Genomic DNA, 13,013 nt, shown 5'->3' with positions numbered 1-13,013 from the left:
TTAAGCTCTGAAGGCAGATTCTTCAGAATATCTATGTCCGGCCCATAGATCTTAACAGCTCATTTACATATAAGAAAAATATTTCTCTAGAATAAGACATCGAATTGCAGATATCAAGGTATCGTTTTATTCAACTTTCTAGGACCTGCATGCCCATATAAACGGCTTAGGAGGGTTGATCCTATTGATCCTGTTACGTATATTTCCATTTTGGCTGATTATTTTCCTTATCGTATTCTATTACAGACCTTATAGAGGAAGTTTCTATGCATCAAGAAGATGAAGAAGGGGGGGAAGACCTAACACAAACACTTGATTTGGAAGAAGTTGTCCAGGAATCGTCAGGAGACTGGCAGTGTGGCATAAGCAATGTTTTCCGATGATCTACCATTCACTAGTGTACTATTATATAGTAGCTGTATAGCTTGTAAATATACCAGGGGTTTTGTAAGCAGACCAGTGTCATTCCATTGCCTCCAATTTTTGTGACTCCGGTGCTATATATTTGAGTTGATGACCTGAGGTTTAATTGTATTTCTAGAATTTTTCTGCACTTCTCAGGTACATCTGATTACATTGGGGGAGATTTTTGAACATTAGTTAAATGGAGGAGTGGATAACGTCCCCATTTGTTGCGCTTTTACAGTTGTTTAGATTTCACTTACAGTAGTTTAAGTATCACTTAAAACAACTATACAGGGGTGTTATTTTACATTTTGTAGTAAAGATTATTGCACTCAAGTTTCCCACTAAGAAATATAAATATATGTATGTATTTGAGGATTTGTACATATGTATAATGTGTATATATGCCTATATGTGTTTGTATATCTATATGTAACTGTGTGTGTCTAATATATATTTATGTAATATACACACACATTTTGTATAGATGTAAATCTTCTACTGGCAAAAAGCACTGCAGCCTTTTCTTTTGTACTATATGGTAAAAACTAAATTACCTGCCTGTTTGGAAAGTGGCTGGTCCATTTTCATCTTTCAGTTTGAAAATTGTTACTTCATAGATAATATTTTTAAATGTCTGTGACATCTACTTCTAGAATATTAATAAACCTTATTCCTTCATTTATCATTTCCATGTGTGTATTTTTTGCCATATAATGTTCCTGATGTTATTAGCTATATCTTAAAAAAAATGACATAACACATTTATTAGAAATATTAATTTCCCATTACTATCACAGTACTATAGGTATAGACTCTGTCACTCGAAGTATAACAATATGTATAAAAAAGTGTTCGGTTTCCTCTCTGATCTACAGCCGCTATACAGTCTCCAGATAAGTCCGTTTTAGTTCAGTGTCTTAAGGAGGCAGACACAAGCCAAGGTGCTAAAGTACGGGTAAGTTCTTTAAAATTACCCATTGTCCCACTACCCCCTTCTCTAATGCCTGTCCTAATGGATACTGAGTGTTGTAGTGTTATGGTGGGTAGTGTCCCTCCTTTTTATTTTTCTCCTTGTTTTTTTTTTTCCTTCAATTCCTTCTTCTATGAGTCCTTTAATTTCCTGTTGCTCATTTTGTCTTTTCTACCCAGTAAATTCTCTTTTCTCTCCTTTATGTTGAAACAGGACGTCTCTTATGGGGGGAGTGCTTCTTTAATGGGCTCTCCTTACCTCCACTCTTTCTCCAGCATGGCTACTTCCCGATCTTCTTGCTCTCTCTTAGAAAAATGTCTTCATTGTGGCTGACCAGATTCCCTTTTTTTCTACCAGAATCTGAAGCCCATCCAGAACTACTCTTCGCCCTCAGGTATCATACCTTCCTGAGTGGGCCAGCTCCATAACCATACTCTAGGTAACCTCTCCAAGCTCTCACAGACTATATATTTAGCATTTTTTTTTAAAGTGTGATTCCTTCTGTCTGGTTGTTGTAATGCCATTTCCCTGGTGATGAATTGAAAGTGCATGATGATGTCATCATGCAAGACCTTAATTTTAGCCAAAATGCTTTTGAATATAGGTATGGTCATTTAATTAAAGAAAACTGACAGTCATAAGTTTTGCATATACTATTTATTGATCACAACATAGAGTAATTCATTGTTTACAAGGCCATAACTTAGTATTTTGTAGCATAACCTCTTGCTTTAATTACTGCACTACACCGACGGGGCATTGAAGCCACTAGTGTATTTAACTCATCTTGAGGGATTTTGCTCCATTTCATTTGCAAATCTGCAAACAATTCATCTGTATTGCTATGGGTACAGGCCCCAACTCGTCACCCTAACTCATCCCAAAGGTGCCCTATAGGGTTTAAATCAGGTGATTGGCTTGGCCATTGCAACAGGCGTACATTTCTCTTTGCTAACCAATTTTTTACTAAATTGGATGTGTGTTTAAGAACTTTGTCTTGCTGGAATTTCCATCCCCTGCCTAATTTGGTTTTACCATGTGACAGCATTACATTCTCCAGTATATCCTTGTACATGGTAGCATTCATATTTCCATAAATTCTACGCAGAGGGCCAATGGCTGATACAGAAAAGCATCCCCAAACCATGACTGCCTCCACCATGTTTCACTGTAGGTGTTTGGTACCTACGTTTTCCAATTGGGCTGTATATATATAGTGCTTGCCATCACTACCAAACAGATTGAACTTGGATTCATCCGACCCCTACACTTTAGACCAATTTGTCTCTTTCCATTGGTTGTGTTCTTTGGCAAGCTCAAGTCGGACCTTCCGGTTCTTTGCAGAGATGAAAGGCTTCTTGACTGGAATGCGTGCATTCAACCCTACTGCTCTTAGCGTCGCACCACAGTTTGGTGACTCACTTTGACCCCATATTCTTCGTTCATTTCGTGCAAAATCTGTACAGCACTTTTATGGACATCAGATACTGACTTTTTCTTAATAATGTGATCAACTCTGGAGGAAGTTTTCCGTGGTCGTCCTCTTCTAGGTTTGTCAGCTGTTCCATAACCTTCTCCAAGTGGAGAGGTTTGTAATTTTTATCGTAGGTACACTTCAGCTGTGAGAGACAGAATAAAAAAAAATCCAGAAAAAAATCACATTTGTATGATTTTGACATAATTAATTTGCATTTCATTGCATGAAATAAGTATTTGATGCAATAGAAAAACAGAAATTAAATTTGGTACTAAAAGCTTTGTTTGCAATTACACAGGTCAGACGCTTCCTGAAGTTCTTTACCAAGTTTGCACACACTGTAGCAGAGATTTTGGCTCACTCCTCCATACAGATCTTCTCAAGATCTTTCAGGTTTTGGGGTTGTCGCTGTGCAACATTGAGTTTCAGTTCCCTCCAAAGATTTTTTATTGGGTTTAGGTCTGGAGACTGGCTAGGCTACTTCAGGACCTTGAAATGCTTTTTACGGAGCCACTCCTTAGTTGCCCTGGCTGTGTGTTTTGGGTCATTGTCATGCTGGAAGACCCAGCCACGACCCATCTTCAATGCTCTTACTGAGGGAAGGAGGTTGTTGGCCAAAATCTCACGATACATGACCCCAGCCAACCTCCTTTCAATACGGTGCAGTTGTTCTATCCCTTTTACAGAAAAGCACCCCCAAAGTATGATGTTTCCCCCACCATGCTTCACGGTTCGGACAGTGTTCTTGGGGTTGTACTCATCCTTCTTCTTTCAAACACGGCAAGTCGAGTTGATACTAAAAAGTCCTGTTTTGGTCTCATCTGACCACATAACCTTCTCCCATGCCTCCTCTGGATCATCCAGATGGTCATGGACAAACTTCAAATGGGCCTGGACATGTGCTGGCAAGAGCAGAGGGACCTTGCGTGCCCTTCAGAATTTTAATCCATGGCGACGTAGTGTGTTACTAATGGTAATGTTTGAGACTGTGGTCCCAGCTCTCTTCAGGTCATTGACCAGGTCCTGTGTAGTTCTGGGCTGATTCCTGACCTTTCTCAGAATCCTCATTACCCCACGTAGCGAGATCTGTAGCCCCAGACCAAGAAAGATTGACAGTCATCTTGTGTGCCTTCCATTTTCTATTTCTCAACAAGCTGTTTGCCCATTGTCCTGTAGCCCATTCAAGCCTTGTGCAGGTCTACAATTTTGTCACTGGTGTCCTTAGACTGCTCTTTTGTCTTGGCCATGGTGGAGAGGTTGGAGTGTGATTGATTGAACTTGTTACCTGTATAAAAAACACCTGTCCACACACTCAAACAGGTGCAATTAATACAGGTAATGAGTGCTGAGTAGGAGGGCTTCTTAAAGAAAAACAAACAGGTCTGTGAGAGCCAGAAATGTTTCTGATTGGTAGGTGATCAAATACTTATTTCACGCAATAAAAGGTAATTTACTTATTTAAAAATCATACAATGTTATTTTCTGGAATTTTTTTTTTTATTCTCTTTCTGTTAAAGTGTACCTCCGATAAAAATTACAGACCTCTCCATTTTTTGTAGGTGTGAAAACTTGCAAAATCGTCAGTGTATCAAATACTTATTTTCCCCACTGTATGTGTATATATATTAAATATATGAAATTGAAACTGCGTTACTGCTGTATAGATTATACTTATAAAATAAAGGTACTTAGCGCAAAAAATGGCCATCGTGTGTGTCCACCAGTCCAGTCAAGACGTACCTTTCTCTGGAGGGACACAAATCTATCAGATAGACCTCTCCTGGGTCAAAAGACTATAAATTTAAATGGCAGAAAGGATCCATTCTTGAATGCTTGCTATCCTAGATATCTGACTATATGGGATCATCTATATCAGAATCTACTGTAAACAAATCCATATTGGTTTCTTTCAGCCAGTCTCAGAATAGGACAATGGTCCATTCAGTTTGTAGTCTCATGTGACACTTCAAATTCAGATTCCTGACTCTGAGCAAAATGCCAAGTTAGCCTCATCCACGAAAGATCTAATCCAGATAGTAGAAACATTCTCCATGTCAAGGATGAGTCTGCTTTCTTTTCCCAGGTGGAGGTATCCTTACATTGACACACATGGCAGAACATGTTTTTTTCCTATACATTCCGACATTTGCACTTCTCACTCTGTTAACTAGCAGGACTTCCACCTCTCTGAGGCCACCACTTTGCTTCCACTTGACATGGTTCCCATTCATGATTCCTGTTCCAGTAGAGACTTGAAACCCTCCTGCCCTTCTGACTGAACAAAATCATCTTTCAAATCTAGGCCATCTTGGCATGCTCAGTCTAAGAATGCCTACCACTCCAAGAGTCCCTTAACATAAAGGTTTCTTCCCCTACATGGTGTCACCCCCCCCCTCTCCTTCAGGGTTACAGTATTTGCCCCCCAAGGGCGATGCCTGGGAAGTGGTTTCAAAGTAGTAAAAAATAGATTCTCTTCTTGAACAAGTTATTTCCTTCAACCATCACCCTCTAGCTCCAAGAAGTCCTTATTACACTTTACAGTTCATTAAAAGAAAAGCAGGAGGTTGATTTCTCCTGTCTAAACATAATCTCCTAATTTCTAAAGATCTTCAGTTGGATCCTGAGCTGACAAAAGTTTGGTCTCATTTCATCCTAGTTCAAGGACTTACTGGAATCAATGTTCTCCACTCAGGTAGACTGAATCTTTCTACAATTGGAGAAGTTTGCTTGTATTCAGTCTGGAGTATCCTATCTTCGAACGAGGTTCCCACTCTCCTTTCTTTCACTTTTGCATGAAGGCTCTGGGCATAATGGTCTCTGAAATTGTGTGTAGAGAACAGTCTCAAAAACAATCCTGTCCTTCAGTGGGCCATCCTATCTTGACAAATTGTGAACTACCATCCACTTTCCCTTACAGGTCTACAAAGGCTTCCACTGGTGACTGTTGGAGATCGCCCCCACTTCCCCTTACTTGCATTTAATAGGGTGGCTGTTAAGGCATAGATCCTAAAATCCAACCCATGCTCATGGTCTGTAAGCATCAGTTGGTTAAAAACTACCATTGCACTTGGTGATCCTACGTCCATGGTGTGAACAACATGATTTTCACCCTTGTAAAGCTTTCAGTGTAGAATGTTAATCTGGTTGTTCATCTGTATTTTTCACTTTCTACCTCCATTTACCATTGGGGCTATATTGTAATGTCATTTAGAGATCCTCAGCAATTCCCTGAGTAGGCAAATGTAGGAGATAAAACACGGTCCTTGTGGGGTATTCCCCAATGGAAGACCTGAGATGTCATGCATCCTTATGTGATGGAAAATATGGTGTGGTCTTGTCTCTCCCCTATATTTGTCTACTGAGGAACTTGCTGAGGATCTACTATTGGGGCATACCGCCCCGGACTGCAAACTCCTCTATACAGTCCTCTATATCAACTTGTTGACTTTATTAGGCCTGATGAGGGGTATAATAAAACAAAAAAAAGAGGAAACCTTGCTAGGCTTATTGTCACCTTAAGTCAAACAACTATGATGGTGTGGAAATTGGATATGAAAAGGAACCAATAAAATCACTTGAACAGATCTGTGCCTATTGGTATGCGGTCCCTCGAAGTAACTTTACATTATTATTATTATTTATTTATATAGCGCCATTGATTCCATGGTGCTGTACATAAGAAGGGGTTACATACAAAATAAAGATATTACTGACAGTAAATGAACTAACAATGATAGACTGATACAGAGGGAAGAGGACCCTGCCCTTGCGGCTTCCATTCTACTGGATAATGGGGGAGGAGACAGTAGGTGGGGGGTTGCAGCAGCTCTGGTGGTGGTGAGGCGGCAGCGTGGTCATTGCAGGTTGTAAGCTTTCTTGAAGAGATGGGTTTTGAGGTTCCATCTGAAGGATCTGGATGTGGCAGATAATCGGACGTGTTGAGGCACAGAATTTCAGAGGATGGGGATATTCGGGAGAAGTCTTGGAGGCGATTGGGTGAGGAACGCATAAGTGTGGAAGAGAGGAGGTGGTCTTGGGAGGAGCGGAGATTACGTGAGGGAATATATCAGGAGATTAATTCAGAGATGTATGGAGGGGAAAGGTTACGGATGGCTTTGTAGGTCAGTGTTAGTAGTTTGAACTGGACACGCTGGGCAATTGGGAGCTAGTGAAGAGATTTGCAAAGGGGGATAGCAGAGGAGTAGCGAGGAGAGAGATGAACTAGTCGGGCAGCAGAGTTAAGGATAGACTGGAGAGGTGTGGGAGTGTTAGCAGGTAGGCCACAGAGGAGGATGTTGCAGTAGTCGAGGCGGGAGATGATGAGGGCATGCACAAGCAGTTCAGTAGTTTGAGGGTTGAGGAAAGGATGGATTCTGGAAATATTTTTGAGCTGGAGGCGACAGGAGGTGGCAAGAGCTTGGATGTGTGGTTTGAAGGACAGAGCAGAGTTGAGGGTTACACCGAGGCAGCGGATTTCTGGTACAGGGGAAAGAGTGATGTAATCTATTGTGATAGATAGATCAGATGGGGAAGATACGCAAGATGAAGGAAAGATGATGAGTTCAGATTTGTCCACATTGAGTTTGAGGAAGCGAGAGGACAAGAAGGAAGATATGGCTGATAGACATGCTGGGATTTTGGACAGTAGAGAGGTGACGTCTGAGCCAGAGAGGTAGATATGGGTGTCTTAGGGTACAGGTGGTACTGGAAACCGTGAGACTTCATGAGCTGTTCCAGGCCAATGGTATAGATCAGTGTTTCCCAAACCCCATCCTCACGGCCCCCCACAGGTCATGTTTTCAGGATCTCCTTAGTATTGCACAGGTGAGAGAATTCCTGATGCCTTGACGATACTTCAATCACCTGTGTAATACTAAGGAGATCCTGAAAACATGACCTGTGGGGGTTCGTGAGGATGGAGTTTGGGAAACACTGGTATAGATGGAGAAGAGTAGGAGTCCTAGGATAGAGCCTTGAGGGACTCCAACAGAGAAGAGGGCAGGATGAGGAGGTAGTGTGGGAGTGGGAGACGCTTAAAGTGTGGTTGGAAAGGTACGAGGAGAACCAGGATATGGCAAGGTCTTTGACACCAAAGGAAGAGAGAATCTGTAGTAGGAGGCAATGGTCAACTGTGTCGAAGGCAGAGGACAGATCTAGAAGGAGGAGTATGGAGAATTGTCTGTTAGCTTTGGCTGTAAGTAAATCATTAGTAATTTTGGTAAGGGCAGTTTCAGTGGAATGGTAGGGACGGAAGCCAGATTGTTTGTCAAAGAGAGAGTTAGATGAGAAATGGGAGGAAAGTTCAGCGTGAACATGTTTTTCATGGAGTTATAAATTAATAGATAGGGAGATAGGGGTCCACTCCAGAGGAACCAGCACACTCTTGGACACTTATTTTTCAGCTAGAGCACATATGTCAAACTCTGGCCCTCAGGGTGAGTATATTTGGCTTGTGACACTGGGCAGGTCCCCCAACTATATTTGGCCTGAGACGCCAGGCGGGTCTCACACTCTGCATCGCACTTTAACCCCTCATCGCACTTTCAACTATATAGGCATCCTAGATGCCGATATGGTTGAAAGAAATGATGGAGGAAGGAGCATCAGCTGACTCTCCCCCTCTCCGTCTTACGTATCAGCGCAGCAGGCGTGATGACATGATTACAACACTCCCTCTGTACCGAGATATGCAGAGGACCATGAAGACACCAGAGCAGAGGGGGAACAGGCAGAGGTGAGTATTTATTTTTAATGTGAGGTCTATTATACTGTATTTAGCACTATATAGGCTCATTATACTGTATGGAGCACTATAAGGGGTGCAGTGTACTGTATGTAGCACTATGTAAGGCCACTAAACTGTATGGAGCACTATGTGGGCCCCTTTATGCTGTATGGAGAACTATGTGGGGCCCTTTATATTGTATGGAGGAATATGTGAGGCCATTATACTGTATGGAGCACTATGTGGGGCCATTATACTGTATAGAGCACTATGTATGGCCATTATACTGTATGGAGGACTATGTGGGTCCATTATATCTTATGGAGCACTATGTAGGGCCATTATACTGCATTGGGCATTATGGGGGGCCATTATAGTGTATGGAGCACTATGTAGGGCCAGTATACTATATGGAGCACTATGTGGGGCCCATTATACTGTATCGAGCACAATGCGGGACCATTATACTGTATGGAGCCATTATACTGTAAATGATGAGGAAAAACTTCCTCAATTGTAGACTTTTTTTTTTTAATATCAAGGTTGGCCCATGACTTTGTCTAAGCTTTTAATTTTGGCCCTCTGTGTATTTGAATTTGACATCCCTGAGCTAGAGTATGCAACCCTCATTGTTCTATTAGAATTACCATTGGGGCTTGTCATCCTGCAATGAACTGGTGTTTTAATCATGTTATTGGTAAGCAAGGTCTTTAAGTGATCATTACTATATTATGTAGCTCATTTAAGAAAGTATCTATAATAGATGCACTTGAAATCAAAATATCCAACTCCCATTGCAAATTTCATTTAGTGCAAACAGCAGAAAGTTTTTAAATTTTGCTAATAAACCTATCAATCAAATCAATTTAAATAGCTCAACACAACCAATATAGCAAGTAGTTTTTCCAGATTTAACACAAATCTAAACACGTGTTTAGTACTTGGTAAAGCAACCTTTGGTTTTTATGTCCTGCCTTATATGTGATGCATAGTTAGTCATCAGCTTCTGGCTGGGTTCCTGAGAAACCTTGGTATATTCCTCCAGTTGACAAACAATCTTGAGTTTGCATGTTGCAACCGCCTTCTTCAAATCCCACCAAAGATTTTCCATAGGGTTCATATCGGTTAACTCTGACGACCAATCCAGAATCTTCCAGGAATTTTTCTATAGCCAAATTTTGATGGACTTGACATTGACCTGTTGGAAGGTCCAATGACACTGAAGAAGGCATAATATTTTCTCCCAAGGATTTCCCGATACTTGATTGAATCCATCTTACCTTTCACGTGCAGCTGGAAACAAATCAGCCCCAGAGCATCACCAAGCCACCTCCATGAAACACTGTCGACTGGGTGTTCTTTTTAGCGTAAGCTTCATTCTTTCTTTTCCAGATTTATCAATGATCCCCAAGCCTGAAGGTTCCTCTTTTGTTTAATGAGTCCACAGAACAGAATCCTCATATTTCTGTGGCTTATTTATATGGTTGTGAGTATATTGGAGCCAACTTTTTTTGTGCTTTTGGGTCACTAGAGGTGTACTTCATGAAGTTCAGGCATGGAGACGTTCAGCGTTTACTATATGCCTTACTGTGCAGAGTGAAACCTCAGTGCCTACTGCAGCCAAATCTTGATGCAGGTCTTTTGCAGTCACTCAAGGTTTCTGACAACCTACCTCTTCAGGAATTTCATGGCAGCCACTGACAGCATCCTTTTTATGCCATGTCCAAGTAGTGTATCCAGTGTTCCTGTAATGTTGTACTTGTGCTCTTTGCTTCCAACTGTATCTCTAGAGACATGCAATGTCTTAGCTATCTTTTCATATTCTTTTTTTTTCTTGTTTGTGTAATGCAGTGATCTCTTCTCTTAACTTCTGGGCCACTCCCTTGACAGCCCCAGAATATTAGTGAACTGAAGGCCGCTGCCTATGAATAATGGCGAAGATTCTTTTGTCTATGCATCACATTTGCAGTAAGTCATAACAGCCAGAGTTGCTCTACTAAGCACCAAAGATGATTGTCATGAAGGTGCTGTATAATTCTGAGACTTCAGTAGTTATTAAAAGTGGCATTTTGTGTTAAATTTGGGGAAAAAACTTGTTATATTAGTTGTGTTGAGCTACTTGAATTGTTCTTTTTTAATTAGTTTATTGCAAACAGAAAATTTGTAAACTCTGTTAATAAACCTAATTTGTAATGAGGGTTGAATACTTTTAATTGCACTGTGTTTAGTCATCCTAAGGGTATGTGCACACCTTGTGTTTTTGTGGCATGTTTTACTCATTTATTCTTAACATTTTTGCCATGAAAACCGCAGCATTTTACTGTCCCAGAAAAGTGAATGAGATTTCTGAAATCATTTTGCTTACTTTTTCCTTGCAGATTTGAAGCAGTTTCAGATCTGCAGTATATCAATTCTTTCAGCATTTTTGCAGCATTTTTCACTCATTCAAATGACTAGGAAAGAAGAGCATTAAAAAAAATGCATCAAAAATACCACAAAACACGCGTGCTTTATACAGCGATTTTCCTGCCAAGACACACATTTTTGATGCAGAGATGTCTGCAACAAGTACTTAACATGGGCACAAACCCTTAGAAGAGAAATTTAGAATTCGTGTATTAGAGAATATTTAAAGTAAAATACGAACGAAAACTCTATAGAACATCACACAGTCATGGCTGAAAAGTGTTGGCACCCTTGAAATTGTTCCAGAAAATGAAGTATTTCTCCCAGAAAATTATTGCAATTACATGTTTTGTTATGCACATGTGTATTTCCTTTTCGTGTATTGGAACAACACAAAAAACAGAGAAAAAAGGCAAATTGGACATAATTTTACACAAAACCCAAAAAATGGGCTGGACAAAATTGTTGGCACCCTGAACTTAATATTTGGTTTCACACCCTCTGGAATAAGTAACTGCAATCAATCGCTTCCTATAACCATCAACAAACTTCTTATACCTCTGAACTGGAATTTTGGACCACTCTTCATTTGCAAACTGCTCCAGGGCGCCTTCTCCCAACAGCAATTTTAAGATCTCTCCACAGGTGTTCAATGGGATTTAGATCCGGACCCATTGCTGGCCACTTCAGAACTCTCCAGTGCTTTGTTTCCATCCAGTTCTGGGTACTTTTTGAAGTATAGAGAAAAACCAAAAACAAGCAAAATACCCAAATAACTGGAAGTAAATGGATAAATTGCACAGTGCAAAAATAATGATAAATAATAAAGGGTATTTAGTTAACATAATTTTGATCAAAATAATGTAAAAGCCATCCCACCACGTCACGGTTACCCTTATGGAACAGTCCTAACTCTAATATTAAAACATTACCATTTGTCAAGTGACATACATATGGATAAGGGCAGAGAGACTGAACCCGTAGTAGAGGCATAGACCTAAGAGGCAGAATGAGCCTTTCAGCTCAGACAAAGGACAGCCACACCCTTAAATGCACTAAAGCACACTAAACTGCAAAGAAAAAACCTGGGAGTCTGAACTGAAACGTAAATTGATGTGCATGCAAAATGTAAATGCATGTTCACACAAGGCCACTAGACAGAGAAAAACCAAAAACAAGTAAAATACCCAAATAACTGGAAGTAAATGGATAAATCGCACAGTGCAAAAATAATGATAAATAATAAAGGGTATTTAGTTAACATAATTTTGATCAAAATAATGTAAAAGCCATCCCACCACGTCACGGTAACCCTTATGGGACAGTCCTAACTCTAATATTAAAACCTTACCATTTGTCAAGTGACATACATATGGATAAGGGCAGAGAGACTGAACCTGTAGTAGAAGCATAGACCTAATAAGGCAGAATGAGCCTTTCAGCTCAGACAAAGGACTTCCACACCCTTAAATGCACTAAAGCACACTAAACTTTTTTTTTTTTTTTTTTTTTTTTTTAGGTAATCTTCAAATTTCATGATGCCTTGCACACAGTCAAGGCACCCAGTGCCAGAGACAGCAAAACAACAACAAAACATCTTTGAATCGTATTTGAGTGTAGTTACTGTGTTCTTTTCTTTGTAGGCATCATTCCATTTTCGGTAAACGGTAGAATGATGTTCTTTACCAAAAAGCTCTATCGTGGTCTCATCTGTCCACAAGAAACTTTCCCAGAAGGATTTTGGCTTACTCACGTACATTTTGGCAAACTGCAGTCTAGCTTTTTTATGTTTCTGTGTCAGCAGTGTGGTCCTCCTGGGCAGGGTCGGCTCCAGGTTTTCATGTTTTCGGTTTTCGTGGGCCCTGGGCGAAAGAGTCTCTGTGGGCCCCTTTAACACATACCACATTTCCTGATGCACAGATACGGCAGAGAAATATAGATATAGTACAGTGCCAAAGATTTCACTTACTTCTTACATTACATGAGTGATATCTATTGTAAATTCTACAATAGCTCAGAAACCGGCG

The 13,013-nt window shown here is 40.4% G+C and overlaps 1 protein-coding gene across 4 annotated transcripts in view; it reads left to right on the top strand.

The window, feature by feature from the left end:
• Positions 1–946, top strand: part of ZNF236 (zinc finger protein 236) — a 183,580-nt gene extending 182,634 nt beyond the window's left edge. For 3 of the 4 annotated variants that reach the window (XM_073678924.1, XM_073678925.1, XM_073678923.1), the window contains exon 33: positions 247–946. In XM_073678924.1, coding sequence (XP_073535025.1) covers positions 247–383 — 137 coding nt within the window. In that variant the 3' untranslated portion in view covers positions 384–946. The remainder of the gene's footprint in view (positions 1–246) is intronic. The other variant, XM_073678926.1, reaches the window with a different exon arrangement.
• The last annotated feature ends 12,067 nt before the right edge of the window (positions 947–13,013 follow it).

This window comes from Phyllobates terribilis, unplaced genomic scaffold, assembly GCF_046119375.1.
Source record: "Phyllobates terribilis strain yellow unplaced genomic scaffold, ASM4611937v1 Scaffold_4__5_contigs__length_816908805, whole genome shotgun sequence".
Lineage (NCBI taxonomy): Eukaryota > Metazoa > Chordata > Amphibia > Anura > Dendrobatidae > Phyllobates > Phyllobates terribilis.
This window is presented reverse-complemented; position numbering and strand designations above follow the sequence as displayed.